Raw genomic sequence first — 22159 nt, 5'->3', positions numbered from 1 at the left:
CAAAGAGTATTGAACTAGATTTTTCCATCCAGTTCTAAGTCTATGCCTCTCTCTGTCTCTATCTCTATCTGTCTCTCTCTGTCTGTCTGTCTCTCTTTCTCTCTCCAAATATTCTGATTCTATCATTTTCACCCCAAAGCTGTGATTTCATTGATCTGGGGAGTTAATAGGGAGGAAATTCCTTCAGCAATGAAGAATGGTACTTTATAATTTACAGACTTAGAGATTTATCTACAATACTGAGAGATTTAATTACTTGTTCAGGATCTCAGCACCAGTATCTATTGGAAGTGAGAATTGAACCCAGATCTTCCTGCTTTTGAGGACAGATCTTTATTCACTATTGCACAGTGACTGCTAGTCTGATTGGAATGAAACTTTTATAGGGCAGAGATTACATTTCTCCCCCTTGGACACATACAGTGCTCAAATATGTTGTTGATTAATTTTTTGGGACAAGTTTACAAAGCACAGTGGCAGGGAGATGTTTTGAGACTTATTTGTACACTACAATGTAAATAAGCTAAATAATTAGGAATTTTAGAGACCTCTGGAAAAAGCACATAATCAATTTAATTTTAAATTATAATCCTATTATGTAAGTAAGTATCTTTCTAACTACCCATTTTTACTTTGTATAGGCTCAAAATACTTTTCTCAAGATGTGATGGAAAAACTTACATTAGTATTGGCAAATCTGTTTGGAAGAATGCATATTCCAGCAAAGCTCTTAGATGGCAATTTAAAGTTTTATCAATCCAAGGTATGGCTAAAAGATGATTTTGACATTATAAGGATTAGTTCTAAATGGGATTAAATATACCTGATGATAAAAAATCTTACTATTATAGAACTTTTAAAAATAAGAGGCATTTTGTTTGTTTGCCATGATGTTGACACCTAAATCAGGAAGAGTCAAAACAGAAAAAGAAAACTATAGACCAATATTTCTATTGGATATTGATTCAAAAGTTTCAAATAAAATGTTAAGGAGATTAGAGTATGTATCAAAAAATTATTTGGTATGACCAATTTGGATTTATACCAAGAATTCATGGCTTGTTGTGACAATATTACCTAAATTTGCTAATTCAATGTAAGGCCAATCAAACTATCAAAGGGTCACATTGTACAACAAGAAAAATAATAAAACTCATCTGGAGATCACTAACTATACTTTAATATCATAATCTTTAGAACAGAATATCAAGCTTGATCAGTGGATCAAATTAGGTACACAATATATAAAAACAAAAGACTGCACTAGTGAAGTATTTGATAAACTACTGGGGCAAGAATTTACCATTTGAAAAAAATTGTTTGGAAAAAGTGGAAAGCAGTTTGGCAGACACTAGAGTTATATCTCATATTGTATAACAAGACAAGCTACAAATGTATCTTGATGTACATCATAATGAGGACATAATGGATGATATAATAAATAGATTAGAAGAAGATGGAAGAGAATCCTTGTCAGATCTTTGGATAGAGGAAAAGTTTCTAACTGAACAATATGCAGAGAAGTTTGCAAGAGGTAAAATGGATAGTTTGATTAAATAAAATTAAAAAGCAAAATTCAACTAAAATTAGGAGAGGATTAGAAAATTGAGAAAGGGGAATCTTTATAGCAATTTTCTTTGATAAATTATAGTATAGTCTAACACACACACACACATATAATGGATTCAACTTTATAATAATAATAACAACCATTCTTCACTATTCTTCAAGTCCAAGGATTTGAATAGAGAATTTTCAGGGGAAAAACTCCAACTCATCAGTAATCATATAAAAATCTAAGTCACCAATAATTAGACATATGCAAATTAAAACAATACTGACCCTCCTAATACCCATCCGATGGCAAAGTTGATAAAAAGGGAAAATAACAAATGCTGGATGTCATAAATTTCCCTTTGGTGGAACAATGAACTAGTTCACTCATTCTGCAAAGCAATTTGGAACTTTGACCATCTATTAAACTGTCTTTGACCAGCAATGTTATTACTATGTCCAACTCAAAGAAATAAAAAGATGCAAATTATGTACAATACAATTTATGCCAACTCTTTGTGTTGACCAAAGAATTGGAAACTGGGGTTGTGTCTCTCAATTAGAAATGATTGAAAAAATTATGTTTGTGAATATGATGAAATACTATTTTGCTGTAAGAAAAAAGAATATGGTTTCAGAGAAACCTGAGAAGACTTATATGAACTGACAGAAAGTGAAGTGAATAGAACCAGGGAAATAATTTATACAACAGCAGTATTATAAAGACAAACAAACTTGAAAGATTTAAGAACTCTGATCAACACAATGACCAACCACAAATTCCAGAGGAATCATAATAAAACATGTTGTTCACCTACAGATAAAGAAGTGATGGACTCAAAGTAGAGACTCAAGTGTACACACACATAAATACATATGCCACACATAGGCATTTATGTATATGCATGATATTTGGACATGGCCAATTTAGGAAATTGTTTGACTTCATATGTTTGTAAAGAGTTTTGTTTTTCTTGTTTTCTCAACAAGGAGTAAAGAGGAGGTAGGAGAATGAGAAAAAATATCTCAAAATAAAATTTTTAAAAACCTTTAAAAAGAGAACTAGTAAATAGAAAAATTTATAGAATGTTTTTACATACACACCTATTTGTATTGGATTGTAGCCCTTTCTAGGGTGGCAAGGAGAATATTTTCATGATAATTTTGATGTATATTTTAGAGGAATAGCAAGGTGTGCATAGTAGATTTGCAGTTTCATATGCAATCATCTTTTAAAAAATGGTAGTATGTTATGGAAATGGTTGTTTTATCCCCTAATTAAAAATAAAATTGAAAAGACAAGACATCTGTAATTCTCCCCCCTCCCCCAATAACTACTATGAATAAAAGAAAGAAGGGATTAAAAAATGTTGCTTATTTTTGGTAGGCCCACTTCATGGAATTCACCTCTGACAAAAGCTGGCTATATAATCCTGGGCAAATCATTTAAGTTCTCAGTGTCCCAGGCAATTCTCTAAGACTATAAATTAAATTGATTCATCTATCATCATTAATATAGGGAATTTTCATACTAAGAATTCCCTATCCTGATAATAATAATAATTATGATAGCTAGCATTTATATTTTGTTTTTAAAATTCATCTAGGGCTCTTAAATCAACCTTGTGAAGTAGGTGCTAGTTTATTAACATGTTTTAGTTGAGGTAACTTAAGTAAAGATTAAATGGCTTGCCCATTGTCACATAACTGGTATCTAAGGTATTATTTTAATTCAAGTGTAATACTTTGTTAATTGTACCACCTAGCTGCCTAGATGTTAAAATGCTTGAATTGTATTTCCCCTACCAAAAAAATCCCCTAACAGCTAACCTTAATATTACACCTGGTTTAATTTGCAGTGGCATCAGGAAGAGATATGGATCATTAACCACTTAACTAACCAGATTAGAACTTTTCTTTATATTTCTAGTTGTGCCCATTTGGCAAACTCATTATGAGAGTTACTTTATATACCATATATAAAGGATGTCATGATTTGAGAGTGTTAGAACTTTTTTTTTCCTTTATTTTCTCTCTGCCCCCTAAATTCTCCTTCTCTGAATTTTGCACTTTCTTCTTGCAAAGAACCAATCCCATCATTTCTGGGTGATACATTTCTTGAATGAGAACTAAAACAGAATAATGTCCATAACAAGAGATTTTTGGCTTAATTTTTATCATGCAACATACAGTTTCTACAAAATCAGATTTGAAATATCAATTCCAAGCTGGTGTTAATCAACTAGTTTCCTCTTAATACCTGACATAGATCGTCATCTTCTATCATCTATGTTTTTGATGTGAAAAACATTAGTTTCCTTTTACTGCTCTTTGAAATTCAATTGTACACATCCTAAATATGTCACTGAAACCTATGTAATAGAGCTTCAAACTGTTGCTCAGGGCTTACTGACTGATTGGTGAATGTTCAGTACAGCCTGAACACTGGGATTAATAAACTAGTTTTCCTCCATTTCTATGCCATTGATTTTTGATTGGCAGAAATTGGTGGTTGTCTTTCATTTTCAAAGAGGACCAAAATGACAGCACTGTGTTAGAATTGAGTCTGCCCAACTATAGCTGATCAGAATAATAAGAGCTTGAAGTGCTCTGCCATAGGTCTGACATAAATAGTCCATGTGAACATTTGGTGTAGCTTCTCTAATTTTGTGTATCTCACATTTCTTTTGGGTTAATTCAATTCTGTTTTGCTCATAGGACTTTCTCTGATGAAAGCACTTCATTCTGGGTAGTCATATGCCAGTGCCAGCAATATTTCATCATGAGATTTATGGACAAATTTAACACACTTCTCTCCTGTCTTTAGGTGTTCCTTGAAGACTTCCCTACAGATTTTGATGCTGCTTTACTGGAGTATAACACAAAAGTGATAAGAGACTTTAGCCAATTCCTACTGATTGTTTCTAAGTTTGCTGACATGAAGCAAGAATATCAGCTCCCCTTGTCAAAAATTGGTAAATGGATGTTACTACTATTTTCTCATATGATACTAATGAAATTACACATGCTTCCTATAAGATGATCTCTATACAAAGCGTGATTCAAAACTAGAAGAATGGTTAAGATGGAGCAGAGCAATAGCATAGAACTCAGTCATTTGATTCTGCAAGGCTGTCTGATGGTAGTGGAGTGATTTTGGGATTTGGATAAAAGTAAATGAACACTTTCTTTTCTAATAGATTTTTCTATTATGATTCATTGAAATTATAATAATCTAGACTGGCTTGATAGTATGGAGATAGAATAGAATTGAAATTATAAAGTGGGGGCAAGAGCACAAGAAGACATGGGAAATTTCCAAGAAAACATTTCTGTGACTCTTTTTCTTAAGAGAATGGATAGAAATGAAAGAGATTAAGATATAGAGACAGAAGGTAGCCATGGGCACTTCTTGGTATTGCTTAAAAGTATATTCAATCAAGAAACAAAAGACAAAGCGTCATTGTAAGAAGGCTTCCTGTGGCTCTGTTATTGCTAGTCATTTGAGTAAGAGTATCCAGGGATAGTAGATGACAGGGCAGTAGGAGATAAGCCTATTCACCAATTAGCTAGGTCTGGGAGAAGACAGGCTTGAATGACTGATAAAAAGTTTCCCCTAGAGTGGGGACTGTTATGTTCCCCTTTGGCAGTTTAGTGAAGACTATGGAACTATTCTTAGAATGTTTTAAATACTAGGAAAACCAAAAATGTCAACTGATACATTTTATTAACATTTTAAAGTAAACATTTTCAGGTTTACTCAATTGTTTTTTGCCTTGCCGATTAAAAATGAACAGAAAATGAATCAACTGACATAACTTGGTCCTTATAGGTATTCCTAAATTCTGATTCTTCTAGTAGAATTACAAAGGAAACCCTTTAGACTGAAACAGTTTTATATGTCTATACATTATATTTATATATTACTACCTCTGTCTTTCTATGCCTCTATATAATGTCTACATTTCAATTGCTATTTATCTGAATCTATAACTATAACTATATCTAGATTATCTATACCAATATCTCAATCTCTCTTTTTTATGTATTTATTTTCTCCTCTTTCTATATCTATCCTCTGTCACTATCATCTCTATCCTTCTCTTTCCTCCATCTGGATCTATACACACATCATGTATATCCTCCTCCCCTGCCCATATCATCTCTAATCTATAAATACATAGACTCTAGATTCCTTAAAAAAATCTATCTGTATCTCCAAGGTCAAGATTGCCTATCCTAGAAAAAGTGTCAAACATATTTCTTGATCCTAAGAACTAATTTATTCCAATTTGAATCCTTCAGATTTCACAGGTAAAAGAGGTGCCACTTCCAAGCTTGCAGCTCATCTGATGAGTTGCAAAGAGAGCAGATCTGCTGTTTCACCCTTTGTGTGTCTTTCTGGAATTACAAATCAAGATTTACTTCAAGTAAAGAATATTGACAGTGTAAGTAGAAGAGACAAGAGAGGGAAATGTGGAAAACAGGGTGGATGGGGGTGTTCCTATTGGTCAGTATAGATTTGAAGTGCCTGTGCTGACAAAAAATACAGTCTCAACACAAATATTTAGGAAAACAAGCCCTTGATGGTTTTAGAGTCCTACTTATTCTCTGCTCTATCATTTTCCTCAGATGATCTCTTTTTTGTAGGATCTTAAGGAACTTAATTGAGATTTGGCTTTCAGCTATGCTATGAGGACAGCCTAGGAGTCTATAACCCACAGAAATTTCTTAGTGAATACAATTTCAAAGAAGTTTGAACTTTATTCAAAGGAAGCCATTAATGAATTTTGAATGGAACAATAATGTGACTCTGGTCATTTAGTTGTTTTAGTCATATCTGAATTTTGTGTTTTAGAGTTTTATTGGCGAAGATACTTGAGTGACTTGTTATTTCTTTCTTTACTTATTTTACAGATGAGAAACTAAGGCAAGAAGGGATAAATTATTTGCCTAGACTTATATAGTAAGTGTCTAAGATCACATTTAAACTCAGGAATGTGAGTCTTTCCTGATTCCAAACTTAGGACTCTATCCCCTGTGCTATCTAGCTTCAATGATATGGCTAAGTCTTTTTATAACTAAAATAAGTCTAGCAGTGGTGGAAAGGCTAAATTAGTGGGAAGAAATAGTAGAGGTGGGTCATATAACTATCAGCCAGAGACACTGAATTCCTTTGGTCTAGACCATATTAAAAAGAGATGTTTAGTAAACATTTAGAAAAGGATCCAGTAATCTCAGAGGCCAGCAGATGTTCATTAAAAACAGTTCATTATTAATTAATCTCATTTCCTTTTTTGACAGTTACTAAAGCAGTATTTTAGGACAAAGCTATATATCTAGTTTCCATACTTTGGGGGTCATTTGCATGGGAGTTATAGTTAAAGCTACTGGTTTCAGTAGTATTCTCAAGTGAGAGACCATAGAATATGAATGAAAAATAAAAGCACTTATTAAATATCTGCTGTGCACCAGGCTCGGTAGTCACAAATACAAAATGAATTATTCTGTTCATCAAAAAGTTTACATTCTAATAGAATGCGCTCTCTCTCTCTCTGTCTCTCTCTTGTCTCTCTCTCTCTCTCTCTCTCTCTCTCTCTCTCTCTCTCTCTCTCTCTCTCTCTCTCTCTCTCTCTCTCTCTCTCTCCCACACACACACACACACACACACACACACACACACTCACAAATATACACACATACATTTACATACATACACATGTATATATATATATATATATGTGTTGTGTGTTTATATGTATTTATTAGGGTTTGGTGGATGGAGGAGTTAATGAATTGCAGCAGGGAAGATGGCAAAATGGGTGGATATTCTTGAGTTGAATAGATACACTGGGCTAGATGAGTTTGTATTCACTCACCTAGGCTTAATGGGTAGAGTACTGGGCCTAGAGTCAGGAAGATCTGAGTCCAAATTTGATCCCAGATACTTTGTAGTCATGCAGTCCTGGAAAAGTCACTTAGCTCCTGCCCACCTCAGTTTCCGCAACTGTAAAATGGGAAAATAACACCCATCTCTCAGGTTTTTGTGAGGACCAAATGAGATAATATTTATAAATCACTAGCACAGTATCTGTCATATAGTTGGCACTTAAATGCTTGTTCTCTCCTTTTAAATTCACCAAATCAGGAAAGGGAGGAGACACTAGAGGCAGAGAAGATGAAAGAAAGAGAAAGAGAGAAAGAAAGAAAGAAAGAAAGAAAGAAAGAAAGAAAGAAAGAAAGAAAGAAAGAAAGAAAGGAAGGAAGGAAGGAAGGAAGGAAGGAAGGAAGAAAGACAGGAAGAAAGAAAGGAGGAAGGGAGGGAGAAAGGGAAGGTGGGAGAGAAGAACAGAGGGTGGGAAGGAAGGAGAGAGGAAAGATTATCTGTCATAGATCTGATCAGTTGCCAAGTCTTGTTGATTCTATCTCCACAAAATCTTTCTTATCTACCTCACTTTTTAGCGTTCACATGATCTCCGCCATAGTTCAGGTCATCATTTCCTCTTGCCTGATAGGTTACAATAACCTCCTTACACTGTTGTCTTATATCTTTACTCTCACCAATATTGCTTTTGCATAGCATCTAAAATGACATTTCTAAAACATGGATCTATCCATATCACTCCTTTGTTTAGTAAACTTCAGGAACTCCCTATAACTTCTTGGACAAAAAACCATTCTCCTCTTTGGTATTTAAAGCCATCGATGAACACTCTTCAACTTACCTTTCCAAGCTTATTACATACACTTCCCTATTCATGTTCTTCTATCAGCCAAAATGACCTTATTTTTCCTGAAATGCAACATTCCATCTCCAATCTCTATGCCTTTTTTTAGTCAGATTATCCTCTACACTTCGGGAGTGTATTCACCTTTACTTTTTGAGATCCTTAGTTTCTTTCAAAACAATGAGACTTTTTGCTTGAATCCCTTCTCATTGTCCCAGTTATTGATACCTTCCTCTCACCCCAATTTGCCTTGTAATTATATTTATTTTGTATATGATTATATATGTACACAAGTTGTCTCCCATTTTAAAATGTAATCTCATTGAAAGCAGGGGCTGTTTTAATTTTGTACTTGTATCCCCAGGCTTTCTTTAAAGTTGCATTGATGTTGAATGTTGAGGCAAACAAGTTGAAATTACAAAGTATTAATAAAAAGTAAAAAGAGTATTTCATTATTATTAAAGATGCTATTTTCAATGACAAATAGAAATATGAAATATTTGCTAAATGGCATATCAACTAAATTTATGAAAGAAGAGTTGTAAAGAAAATTAGAAAATCAATAATAATCCTATTATTGAAATCCTATTTCAACATTTCATTAATACTTTTATGATTAAGCAATAAAACAACAATAAAATAACAAATGAGTTGTAGTTTTGAATATAATATTATTAAAAATATATTCCATAGCTTTACATATACATATAAATATATGTGTACTCTTAGTCACCATATATATATGGTATATTCACAATGGAATATGTTCTTAGACCATAGATAAGTTGTAAATGAATTAATAAAGGAATAAGTTTTAAATTCCATCTTTGTGATTTATAATCAAATACAATAATAATCAAGACAGAAAATATTACCAAAAGATATTGACCTAAAAGGAAACTAAAAATGATATATGGGATAAAGAACACATTCTAGAAATAATAAAAAATTATTCAGCAGACAAAAATATATATACAACATATTAAATTTATGAAAGCAAGATAAATTATCTTTGATCATTTTATTAAAGATAAAAAGAGAAAATTGAATTAAATTTTTTAATTAAGAAAAATGAATAAATACACCTCAAATAAACACAAAGCAAGATAACATCAAAATAAAAGGAAAAGTCATATTGTCTTAATCCGTGTTCTGCTTTCTGTGAATTTTCTTTCTTCTTTCTGCATTATTTCTTTTTTCCACAAAATTAATCTTCAGATTCTGTTTTTGTATGTGTGTATATGCATAGATTCTATTATTATACATGTACATGTATCATATATTACATATACACACATATGAATACAGCTATATATGTCTATATCAAGATATATCTATCTAGATCTAAGTACGTTATTCTTGCTCTTGCAACATGACCCAAAAGTCTTTTGTATAATTATATAATTCCTGAATGGTATATTTATACCTCTTTTGGCTCACAGATCACTGTTAATAACATTGTGCAACGTATTTATGTACATTATGCATTAATCTTTTGCTTTTTAAGAGACTTGTCAGTTTGCAGGGGTCCTCAAATTGTTTAAATAGGGGGCCAGTTCATTGTCCCTCAGACTGTTGGAGTTCAGGACTATAGTAAAAACAAAAACTTTGTTTTGTGGGCCTTTAAATAAAGAAACTTCAAAGCCCTGGGTGAGGGATCTCCCTCACCTGGGTGAGATCCTGGGTGAGATAATCGTCCTTAGCTGCTGCATCTGGCCCGCAGCTGTAGTTTGAGGACCCCTGAATTGTGATATTCCTGATTTTCAGCTATAAATATTCTTAGAAGAGCATTTGGTGTTCAAAGAGATGGTTTTGTCAGAAATGTCTTGATATGTCGAAAGAAAGCATTGTACAGTTTCCCAAATTCAATCCCACTTGCATTCTTTCTCCTAGTTAATTTTAGCTTGAGCTTATTATATCCAGTGCTAGTTCAAAATATAGTGATAGTCTGTCTCAGTGAGTCAATTGCTCATCCAAATGTGTATTATGATTTGGAAAATAGGTATTGTTTAAAACTTTAACCACTGGCCTTTTCCTGAATGTACTGCTAAGTTTATTTTATTTATTTTTTTTTTTTTGAGTAGTTGTGAATCTCAATGAAGGATCTCTGTAGCATTCATGATTACTTGACTCTTTGTAATGTTATCCACATAAAGGAATATTTGAACTTCATTATTAATCATAGTGCTCTTCTTTTGTTCCAATGCAGAACATTTTCCATAAGGGGAGCTAATGTGTGGAAGGTGGGAAAGAATGGGAATAAGCATTTAGCTAGAAGTAATGTGTCAGGCACTGTACTAGGTGCCTTAAAAATCTCATTGATCCTCACAACAATCCTGTGAGATAGATACTGTTATTAATCCCTTTCTACCGAGACAAACAGAGGTTGAGGCACTTGCCTAAAGTCATTCAGCTAGTAAGTGGCTGAAGTTAGATTTTTACTCAGTCTTTCTGACTCCAGGTCCAGCTAGCAGAACTGAGTTGCCTCTAATGAGAAAAATGAATTTCTTTGGGAAACAAAAGTCATTCATCACCACTATCTCTAACTACACCTGCCAAGATATCTTTTATAATGTCAATATATTCAAAGAAGACAGCCTTTTGGACTATCCTTTGCTTTCTTGATTCAATTTTTTAAGTAATAAAAGAATAAGCACACTGATCAGTGTCAGTGTATTCTCTACACAATTTTCCCTTGTCTGATTATGAAGATGTAGGCTCATAGAGAAAATGGACTGAGAAAGCCTATTTTTTTTTCTCCTCACATTTTTATTAAGGATCTTCCTATTATGTGTGTAGACAGCATTTATAGGGATATAATAGTTTCTTAGTGGTTTATGGACTTTGTCTTCCTTTATTTCTTCAGCCTGAACAATAATTTCAAAGACTTGAGGGATGGTGGTTATGGTGAGAGGCATTCTTCCTTAGATCCACTTTTATATCTGAGTCACTGATTCACCTAAAGTGACTATGGGACTGATTATGAAAGTATTTTACTGATTCATTTGGAGAATTGCATTGAATTCATTGTAGGATTTCTTCATCTCTTTAGGACAGTGCCTGGCATATAGTGAATCCTTTATATATCTTCCTTCCTTTCTCATTTCCTTCCATCTTTCCTTTCCTCCTTCCTCCTTTCCTTCCTTCTTAATTTCCCTCCTTCCTTCTTCCCTCTTTCTTCCCCCCTTCCTTTCTGTCTTCCTCCCTCCTTTCCTTCCTTCCTCCTTCCTTTCCTCCTTTCCTCCCTCCCTCCCTCCTTCCTTCTCAACAGATACACGCTTATATAGAAAGCCTAGACTTAAAAAAAGATCACTTTAAAAAAAATTTTTATATCATAATCATCAGCCTTCTTATCCCTACCTCACCAGAGGACTTTTCCTTATAACAAAGGAAATAATTAAGCAAAATTAACTAACCAAGCAAATACCTCTCTATACTAAGAGAAGGGAAGGGTTTTTCATTGTCTGCCTTCTACATATAAGATTGTCAGTGACCAATTGAATCTGAATGGAGTTGTCATTCAGCATTTTCTTTGTTCACCTTGTGATAGTTATTGTTCTTCTGGTCCCGTTTTCTTCATTATAGATGAATTCATATAAGATCGTACTTTAAAAAAATCAGATAAGGTAAAAATTGTTAATCTAAATTCTCCTATTTGGGCTTATTTGGTATACATTTACTTGGTAGACACTAGTTATGGGCTACCCACTGTTCCTTGTATCTTGTATTTCCTTCTCTAATTAGAAATATGAAATGAAAATAAGCCTCCATGTTAGCATGGTTTGAAATGTAATCAAACTGCTGCTTGATGGCAAGATTGTCATAATTATGATGTGGTAGTTCCATATATCCAGGCCATTTTGTTTTCCAAAATTGAAAAGTGTTAAGCAGAGCTCAGCATTCTACCATTGTGAGATCCAGTTCTTTCATTAACAAGACATACACATTTGCTTCCAAATAGTCTCTTTCTTTTTCTATTATCTACTCCTTCTTTAAATGAGTGCCATAAAGATGATTTTCTTCTTTTTTGTGAGGGGAGTTCTAGACCTGTGATTTTATCTGTTTTCTAGAGGGAAAGCTCCTTTTATACCCTTACTTAGAGCCTTAAGAAAGAGATTTGGGGGGACTGATAATCCCATGTCCAGTAGTGTATCAGTGGAAGAACTTGAACTTGACTCTTTCTGATTCTTCGTTGATTCTTGATTTATCACATCCTCCTATATCTTAATAATTACAGGATTAGGGGCTAGACCTGCACCTTTGCTGGTATAGACAATTCCCAGATGTGGAAATTATCATTATCAATGTAGAGATCAATACCTTTTCCTTAAAAAAATATTGTTTTAAGGAATTGCCTAGTGAACTGAGAGGTTAAATGTCTTGCCTCATATTATTACTGGAGACAGACCTTAAAAAGGAGTCTTCTTCCTCCCATGTCAGTTTTCTATCAAACCATGCCATCTACTGTATTAAATTTTCTTTATGTGTTTTAGTACTGATGAGAATAACAATAATACAAATGATTGTGTTTCTAGAAGTTGAATTTAGCTTACATAAATAAAAATTTTCCAATATACCAATGGATCTATGATCATATTCATTTCAGAGTTCCCTTTAACCATTTAAATTACAATTCATCCAGGTTTGTTCATCCTATAAAATTCATGTCCTTACAGTGAGGTATCACTTCCCACCTCTCAGATTAGCTAAGACGACAGGGAAAGATAATGAATGATAAATATTGGAAGGGATGTGAGAAAATTGGGACATTAATGCCTTGTTGGTGGAGTTTTGAAACCCAACCATTCTGGAGAGCAATTTGGAGTTATATCAAAAGGGCTGTAAAACTGTATAGACGCTTTGATCTAGCAATACCACTGTATTCCAAAAGATCACAAAAGAGGGAAAAGGACTCATCTGTGCAAAAATGTTTGTAGAAAGCCTTTTTGAATGGAAATTGAGTAGATGCCTATCAGTTGGGGAATGACTGAATAAATTCTGGTATATGAATGTAATGGAATATTATTGTTCTATAAAAAAAGGATGACCAGGCTGATTTCAGAAAAGCCTGGAAAGACTTACATGAACTGATGCAAAGTGAAGTGAGCAGAGCCAAAAGAACATTGCACATATTAACAACAAGATTATGTGGTGATCGAGAATGGTGGACTTGGCTCTTCTCAACAATGAGGTGATTCAAGGCGATTCCAATAGACTTGAGATGGAAAATACCATCTGCATTCAGAGAGAGACTGAATATGGATGGAAGTATAGTATTTTCACTTTTGTTTGTTTCTTTATTGTGGTTTTTCTGTTTTGGTTTGATTTTTTTTTTGCACAACATGACAAATATGGAAATATGTTTAAAAGAATTGTATATATTTACCTATATCAGATTGCTTGCTCTCTTGGGGAGGGAGAAAGCAAGGGAAGGAGGAAGAAAAATTTGGAATACAAAGTCCTATAAAAATGAATGTTAAAAACTATCTTTACATATATTTGAAAAGTTAAAATAGTATTGAAAATTAAAAAAAAATAAGAAAACTCCTCCAAGGACTCTATCCAACATAATGGAGGACTTTCCCCCTTTCTGCTGATATCAAGAGACTACTGATAGAGTATTCTGATTGATCATCTTTTGTCTTTCAAGTGACAAGCCTATCTTATTACATAGTTCCTTGATGACATCTCTTATTCCATTTTAAAAGATAATCCATGAAATAAAAAATATAATGTAATAAATACTTACATGAAGGGTGAACTGAAGGAAACTTCTTTTTCAGATCATTCTACGGACAATTGGTGTTACTTCCTCCCAAGCTCCTTTGTTTTACTCAAAGAAATTTGACAATCTAGGGAGAACATTGCCACTCAATGCCTATGTCCTTGATTTCTATAAACATGGTTCCCTGAAAGGAATAGAACAAGATAACAGGTAGGTAATGATTTCTATAATTAAGAATTTAATGCCAGCCATATAGTTAATAAATGTCAGAGGCAAGATTTGAACTTTGGTCTCCTGACTCTGAGTGCAATATGCTATTTAGAAGTCTGAATTAAATCTGTACATTATACTTAATTTTTGTCCTTTAATAGCTGAAGTCATAGTTCTCTATCTGTAAATTTGGTTCAGAATAGAACTGGTCTGTCATGGGTTAAGTTTAAAAATCCAGTTCTCCTTATAATCTGGGATCTATTCTTACTTCAAGGAATTTAACTGTCCTTGAATGTGTGTCAATACAAGGGAGTTGGATCTAATATCTTTATACCACCAACTTATCCTTTTAAGTATGTCTGGTTTGCTGTTCAAAATTCTGGTCCATTATTTTGTACTTGTCCTCTCAGGAGTTCATTGACTTAGGGATTAAGGAAAGTTCCTTGGGGAAGGTGACATTTGAAGTAGACTTTAAAGAATCAGTAGCATCTCTACACACAAAGGATGTGTGATTATTCAAGATGAGCACTGAATTCTTTTCAGACACTGGAAACAATTTGAACAGTAATACAGAGGCTTAACAGTGTAGGATTTATATAAGAAAAAGAAAATAGTTTGATTGGAATGTAGCATAAGGAGAGATGCCAGACTTGTTTGTTTGTTTTTTTTTTCTTTGTTCCTTTTTTTGGTTGAGGGAACTTTTAGATAAGGGAATTCCTTGTATCAATACAGGTCAGTACTTTCAATGCAATTTTCTGGAGTTGCCTAGCATATTGAGAGATTAGGTAAGTTGTTCAGGCTCACACTGCCAATGTGTGTTATTTAGCAATTGATCTCAAATCTCCATTGTCTCAAGACTGACTCTCTAACCTCTATACCAAGGCAGCAAACTCTTGGGACAAAGTATATATGTAGGGAAGTAGCATTTCTTTTGTAATGACTTTATATATATACATATATATATACACATATATACACATACATGTATAAAGATATATATGTATACCTTGCATTTACTATATATTATACTCCCCAGTAGAATGTAAACTCCTCATAGTCATAGAATTATTCCTATTTATCTATGTACTTAGGAAAGCCTTGTTATTTCTTAACCCTTCTGAAAATTCCTTGTAATGGAGGTTTAATCCTCAAGCAATCCAGAGCAATACTCAAAGCAATCCAGAGCAATACTCAAAATACCAGAGTACCTATCCTAACTCTAAAATTCTGAAGCTGATCTAGGACATGAACTTCTGGGCATGAAAACTAATTTGTTTTTATATTAGGACTCCATTCAATGCTCCATTGGAGGAAAATGCCTTGCATAAAACAGTTACTTAATTAGAGAATTAAATTGAATTGAACCAAGTCATTGAAAGAAAGAATGGCACCACATCTAGGAGGACAGGGAAAAGTGTGGATGCCTTTTGGGAGGCAGTAGGAGACTATTAAATGTTCTTGATTAGAAAAGTCACATATCAATGATAAGGTCAGAGTAGTAATTCCTAGTTTAAAATAAACATGTGACAAATTCACAATGGCCATTCTCTTTGCCAAAGGGACATTTATTTAGGAGAAAAGGCTACAGACAAAATGAAGAGATAAATTAGGCACCAGAAGTAGTAAATGTGAAATAGATTTGGGAGAGTAATAGGGTTACCAAGGAAATAAGTTTGGAAGAATTCATTAAAGGAATATACCATGAGACCTGATTAGCAGATTAAAGCCCTGTAGGAGTTTAACAGATTAACCAGAGTTAGTTATAATAAGAAGGAAGATGCCATTAAAGGAAAGACAATATGAAGGAGAGAGAGTACCTCATAGTGGGCTTAGTCCTGAAAAGGACTGAACATGTGTTCATTACATTCATCAGGCGCACATCTTTAATAGAGGAAATACAATCTTGGGGGTTTCTGAAGAGAAGTACCAAGGGAGAATTTGTTAGCTCAGAGGGAAGGATCAAAGAAGAGCCAGATAGAATGCATCTAGAATGCATCCAGGTGCCAGATCTGTCTAAAGAAATGCTAATTAATATCTCAAAGGTTGTTTAAAGATGCCCAGAGGTGGGAGGGATGGACAGTGGAGGCTGATAAGGAATCTTTTATGCCCATGACTTTGAAAAATGGGACAGGAGTTCAGAAAATCTCTGTTATGTTCACTTTGCCAGGCAGGTGAAACTTAAAAGTATATTGTGGAAATGAACAGCACAGTTGTAAGTTAACTTGATAAGAGTAAAGAAATTTTTAAAAAATAGTAAAGAAATTATTTTAAATGTTTATTAATTTAGACATTTTGTTTTATTTAGGATCACTGAAGGTGAAGCTTATGTATTACTGAAAGACTTTTCCCTCATCCTTCAATCTATCAGGTACTCTACAAAAATTTCAGGCTTTTTTTTCTGATAAGATCACTTCTGTCTTTGCTGGTTTTGCCTTTGTTGGTGGATCATTTCCAGTGGGCCATTATTTCCCCACCTTGATGAAGTCTAAATGGGGACCCCTTTGGAATTTTCCTACAAAGATTGGAATTCTCAGGAAAATCTTGCTATTGTTTAACATTTTTGGGAAACCCTTCTTACAGGGTTTCCTTGAGGACATAAGTCCTTGTTCCTTCATCCAAAGCAGCAGTAAGAGGCCCAGTTCAAGATGCTGAAGCTGGTCTAGATTCTGATTTCTCTCTTTTAATTCCCTTCTCTCCACTTACATTGCTACCACTCTGGCATAGGCCCTTATTACCTTACATATGAACAATAATAGTTTCTCTCTGCCCCAAGTCTCTTCCTGCTCAAACCCATCTGCTACTCAGCTGCCTATAATTTTCATTACAAATGAAACAAGCATTTAGTACAGTGGTTAACACATAGTGGATACTATACAAATGCTAGCTATTATTATTGTTATTATAATTTCCTATAGAACTGGTTGACTCTATCAAATATCCTCTCAATACTCCATTCAATAAATTCATATGGTTCCCTATTGCCTTGATGATAAATACAAAGAAATAAAAGTCTTTTGTTTGGCCCTTAAAGCCCTTCCCAACTTGTGCCCTACCTTTTCAAGCTTCTTACATTTTACCTCCTCCATGAGATGCTGTGCTCTTTCTCAAACATGACATTCCATGTTCTGATTCTGATTCTGATTCTGAAAGTCAGCTTTCCAGTAACTGATTCCATGCTTAGAGGGCATTTTGGCTTCCCTGACCTCCCTTAATGTTCTGCTGGAAGTCTGCCTTTTGAAAGAGGCCTTTCCCAGCTCACACTCTTAATTTCTTCCCTCTGGGATCATCTCCCATTTTTAAAAATGTGCTAGTTCTTACATTTGGTTCCCCTATTAGAATGTAAGCTCTATAAGGGCAATGACTACAATTTTGCCTTTGTATCAAAACACTTACATTGTACCTGGTACATAGTGAATGCTATTGACTGTCTGGCTGTTATTAGGGAGACAAATCTGAATTGTTTTGATAGTTAAGAGAACGAATTAGCAATAATCCTGTGGGGGGAAAAGTGTGTGTGTGTGTGTGTGTGTGTGTGTACCAACTTGTTTGTAAGTTGGTTTTGGGAAGTTTCTCCAGCCCCCCATAAAGTTAAATGGGCTGCCCACAGTCATTCCAAGCTTTCTCTCTTCCCTCAGTCTGTGACCATTCTGAAATGGTCTAAGACCTTAAAAAACAACAAGCAAACAAAATTTGATAATAAACATCAAATTTTCTCCCAACCCCCTACTTCTCTCTTACTAAAATAAAAATCACCAGTGGGTGACAGATAAATGGCATATCTTCAGACACAAAGCATTTGAGTAAGGTTTATCCATTTCAGAGGAGATCAGAACTATGCAGTCTTAGCAATTAATTCAAAGGAAGTTGAAGAGGTACAAGAGTTGAGGGAAGGAAGGGCAGAAAATAGCTAATGGTGGGGCTTGCTGGAATTTGAGTATTCTCACCACAATGGTAGAAGTAAAGGAGGAGAAAATAGATCTTTTCCCTTGTTCTCCTCCCATCGCTCCTAAGCGTGCTATTGCACAAACACCCTGGGAACCATTCTGCAGGGGGTGAGAAATGGAAAGCAAAGCTAGGATTTGGGGGGGGGGGAACCAGGCAGCAGCTGGCTAATGACAAATATGAAAGAGGAAACAAAGAAAATGTTTCTGGGGAAGAAAAGGAACTTCTTTGGCCACCAATCATTCAGTGGGAATTAGATCAGTATGCAAAGAACTTTAAGTTGGAGACTACCTTTAAATATTGCTATAGATGATATTTGTGGAAATATATGTATCATATTGATATGTATACACATACATAAACAATATATAACTTTTTCATGATATTTATACATATGCATGTAACATGCATATACACAATGAAATCAGGGTAAGCTATGTATGTATATATACATATATATGTTATTTTTGTTGTTCTTACCCCTTAATTAGTACTTAATGATAATTAATAATTTCAGGAATGGTATTGTTGGTTTGATTGTCCTCCTAGAGTTAGAGGTAGAAAGTGAAGGGAGAGGTGGGGATATATGTCATGACAGACAAGAAGATATTGTTCCATGACAGTACATGCTTTTGTGTTGTTGCTGGTCCTTCATTCTCAGAGATGACCAGTGGGATGCCCCCATTGTTGGGGAACAGCATAGTGGGTCTGAGTTTGAGCTAGTTATGGTGGAAGGCTCACCAAGTAGCAGCCCAGAGTCCTAGGGGAGGAAGTAGAGTACCAGGAAAGTAGAAAAAGAAAGCTAACTTTCCTTGCCTCAGTTTCCATATCTTCAAAATGAGTTGATTAGACCAGGCAACTGCTAAGGTCTCTTCCAGATCTAGGAAAATGCATTTTATAGGTGAGGAAATTGAGACCCATTTGATTTGTTTACCTTACACAGAAAATGTCCTGACATGCTCAGATTGAACTCTCTTTTTTATGCCTTTTTTAACAGGGTATTGTTAGGACTTTTTTTCCCCAACCTTGACATAGACTAAGGCATTTAAGAAAATCTGAGAAGAGTCAACTCTCAAGATTTTAGAACTAACTATTAATCAGAAATCCTATGTCTATTAATGCCTTAGGGCAATTAGAAGTTCTTGCAATTTTGATTTGTATTTCTCTATTTGAACTTATCCTACCATGTGTATTGAGTCCAGCAGAGTAGTTCTTCTCTGTGGAAATCTCTTTCAAACAGGAAAAGCTTTCTAGCAATACTAGAGAATAGCAGCACAGATTTCTCTTTAAATCCTCGAATCCAGATGCTATTTCTATTTGTAGCTTCCTGCCCCATAGCATCCTTCTTATATTTCCAAAGACAACCATCCTGCATATTAATTCATAGATATTGATCATATTAAGGGCCTGGATAAGTATGCTTTTAATTTCCATAGTGTCCACATTTCCTGGTGTTGTGTCCCTATAATTGCAGGACTAAGTTTTATCCAATTGGCAATGCTTCTGCCTCATTTGACTAATGAAGTTTGCTGGAGATTGGTTCTAGTCATTAGATACCATCTAGGATTCTTTAGCTTGATCCATCAATAACAGTTATTAATTGATTATTGTTTGCAAGATATGTACTGGGTGCTGAAAGGTAGAACTCTAGAGTATCAGGAAAGTTTGAAAATGTCCTCTTGAAAAGGAAGGAAGTGGAAAAGATACAATCCAACTACCTAGGATTTGTGAAATTTAGAAAATATTAATCATGAAGAGGAAATTGAATTTTTCAATGGAAGTCTCTTTTTCAAGAAAGTGATTCTTCCACAATCTGAAAATCTATGGTCTATTGGCAGGGCCACTCTGAAAATAATTTTCTCCTTAGGATTGCCCATAAAATTTCACCTGCCAGTTGCATACAAAACCAAGTCTTCTGAAGAAAATATAAAAATGGGGAAAAGTGTTTCTTTCTTTCTTTTTTTGCTGATGCAAATGGAGTTTAAGTGGTTCTCCCAGGGTCACACAGCTGTTAAGTATTAATTGTCTGAGTCAAGGTTTGAACTCAGGTCCTTCTGACTATTAACTGTGCCACCTAATTGCCACAAGAATGTTTTGTACAAACTAAAATCTTGCCTAATCAGACATCTAAGAAGATAATTTTTCAAGATTTATATAACTACATGACCTTTTCTCCTTCTTTCCTACAGTGTTTCTTTGAGGGAACTATGTGAAGATGAAACTGATGATGTGGTGCTAGCATTTGAACAGCTTAGTAACAGCTTCAAGGAAAAACTGGATAAAGTCTAAGAATTTTTTGCCTGGTACCAGCACCTGAAGCTTTCTTTATTTAAGTCTTAGCTCACATTTCTATATATCCTCATGTTTTGATGATATGCATTTTTTTTTTATTTTGCAGTTTGTTACCTCAAATTTCAATTCTGGTTGCATAATATTGTAAAACTTCCAATGTAACATTCAGATTTTAATATTAAGACAGACTCTATCCTAGAATCTAAGTCACTTTTTACTTATTTTTTAATGAGTGGGAGTTAGGGGGGAAAGGAGAGCTTCTGTGATGTCATTAGCATCAAGAACTCCAGTATAGATGAAACTGCTTTTTAGCTCATAGACAAAAGCACTGCCTGGAACATTGGGAGGTCATTTCACCTCTGCCACATAGAGATAAAGGGTATTAGGCTGTGGACCAATTTTAGTATATATACCAAAATAGCTGTGCAGTCTTGACCTTTTTAGCACTATGCTAATGAATTTGAGTATAAAAGCCATGCCCCAATTGATAAATCATTGAAAGATATGATCTGTGCCCAAAGGGCTATAAATTCATGCATATCCTTTGACCTAACAACACCACTACTCGGCAAAACAAAAAAAGAATTTTTTTTTTTAAAATTGAGGGATGCCCATCAATTGAGGAATGGCTCAATAAACTGTAATATGTGTTTGTGATGGAATATTTTTGTTCTATGGGAAATGATGAGTAGGATGCTCATCATGCCCCCCCCCCAAACAAAACAAAACAAAAAAACCCCAACACAACCCTGTTATTTGAGTAAGCTATTTGAGAACATAATTTCAGTATTCTCTGGGTGTAAAAGTAATGAGGGATCAATATTTAGGCACTGAGGCAAACAATACTTGTGCTTTGCATGCCTAGGGGATTTTTACAACATAAAATAATATATAAAGTAAAATCTTATTTAGCTAAGTTTTCACTGTAAGGGATGTTTGGATAATTTTTTTTTTTTGGTTGAGGGCTTGAATTTTGTTCAATAATTGTGTTTTATTGAAGAAGTGATTGATAATATGCAAACAAAAATAAAGATGCTTAATTTTATTTTAAGTGTGTTTCTTGAATGTGTGTAAGAAATTATTTGGTATTAGTCTGTTAGGCAAAATGACAAAGGGACAATATCCATTTGTACTATAGGAATGTATAGTGATTATATATATGTGTGTGTGTGTGTGTGTGTGTGTGTGTGTATTATGTGTATATATATGTATGTTTCATTTTGGTAGAATGGATATTGCCCCTGCTCCATAGCTGTTTGTATATAGGTGCTTTTGTTCCCTTTCAGCATTTTAGAAATGTGTCTGGGAAGTTAGTCAATACTTATTAAATGCCTACTATGAACTAGGCAGCTGTGCTAAGAGCAAGTCAAACCTTGAATAGGAACATGGTGGATCAGTTTGCACAGGCTAAAAGAATAGGACAGTTACACAAAGTCACACCTTAAAAAGTGAGATTTTAATGAAGGAGTAATTTACACATGATAACATATTTGCTAACTTCTCCCCATTATGCTTTTCCTAATTCCTATACCCATAACCTCAGACTCACTTGCAGAGCTGCTGTGGTTATCATTAGCTCTGTCTCTCAATGCCCAAATATCATTTTTTCCATCAATATCATCACTTTTGCAAACATTCCTATAAAGCTTGTGGAACTATGAATTGGAACCTGTGGGAAGGTAAGCTTTATTTTTATGATCTTTCTTCT

General features: G+C 34.3%; 1 protein-coding gene across 2 annotated transcripts in view; it reads left to right on the top strand.

Annotated features, from left to right (window-relative positions):
• The window catches only part of LOC100917791 (probable ATP-dependent RNA helicase DDX60), a 119734-nt gene extending 98770 nt beyond the window's left edge, over window positions 1–20964 (top strand). For both annotated transcript variants that reach the window (XM_023505872.2, XM_012552124.3), the window contains exons 33-38: window positions 642–763; window positions 4382–4529; window positions 5860–6002; window positions 14066–14217; window positions 16523–16585; window positions 20349–20964. In XM_023505872.2, coding sequence (XP_023361640.1) covers window positions 642–763; window positions 4382–4529; window positions 5860–6002; window positions 14066–14217; window positions 16523–16585; window positions 20349–20448 — 728 coding nt within the window. In that variant the 3' untranslated portion in view covers window positions 20449–20964. The remainder of the gene's footprint in view (window positions 1–641; window positions 764–4381; window positions 4530–5859; window positions 6003–14065; window positions 14218–16522; window positions 16586–20348) is intronic.
• The last annotated feature ends 1195 nt before the right edge of the window (window positions 20965–22159 follow it).

The sequence above is a fragment of the Sarcophilus harrisii genome, chromosome 6 (genome assembly GCF_902635505.1).
Source record: "Sarcophilus harrisii chromosome 6, mSarHar1.11, whole genome shotgun sequence".
Classification (NCBI taxonomy): Eukaryota; Metazoa; Chordata; class Mammalia; order Dasyuromorphia; family Dasyuridae; genus Sarcophilus; species Sarcophilus harrisii.
This window is presented reverse-complemented; position numbering and strand designations above follow the sequence as displayed.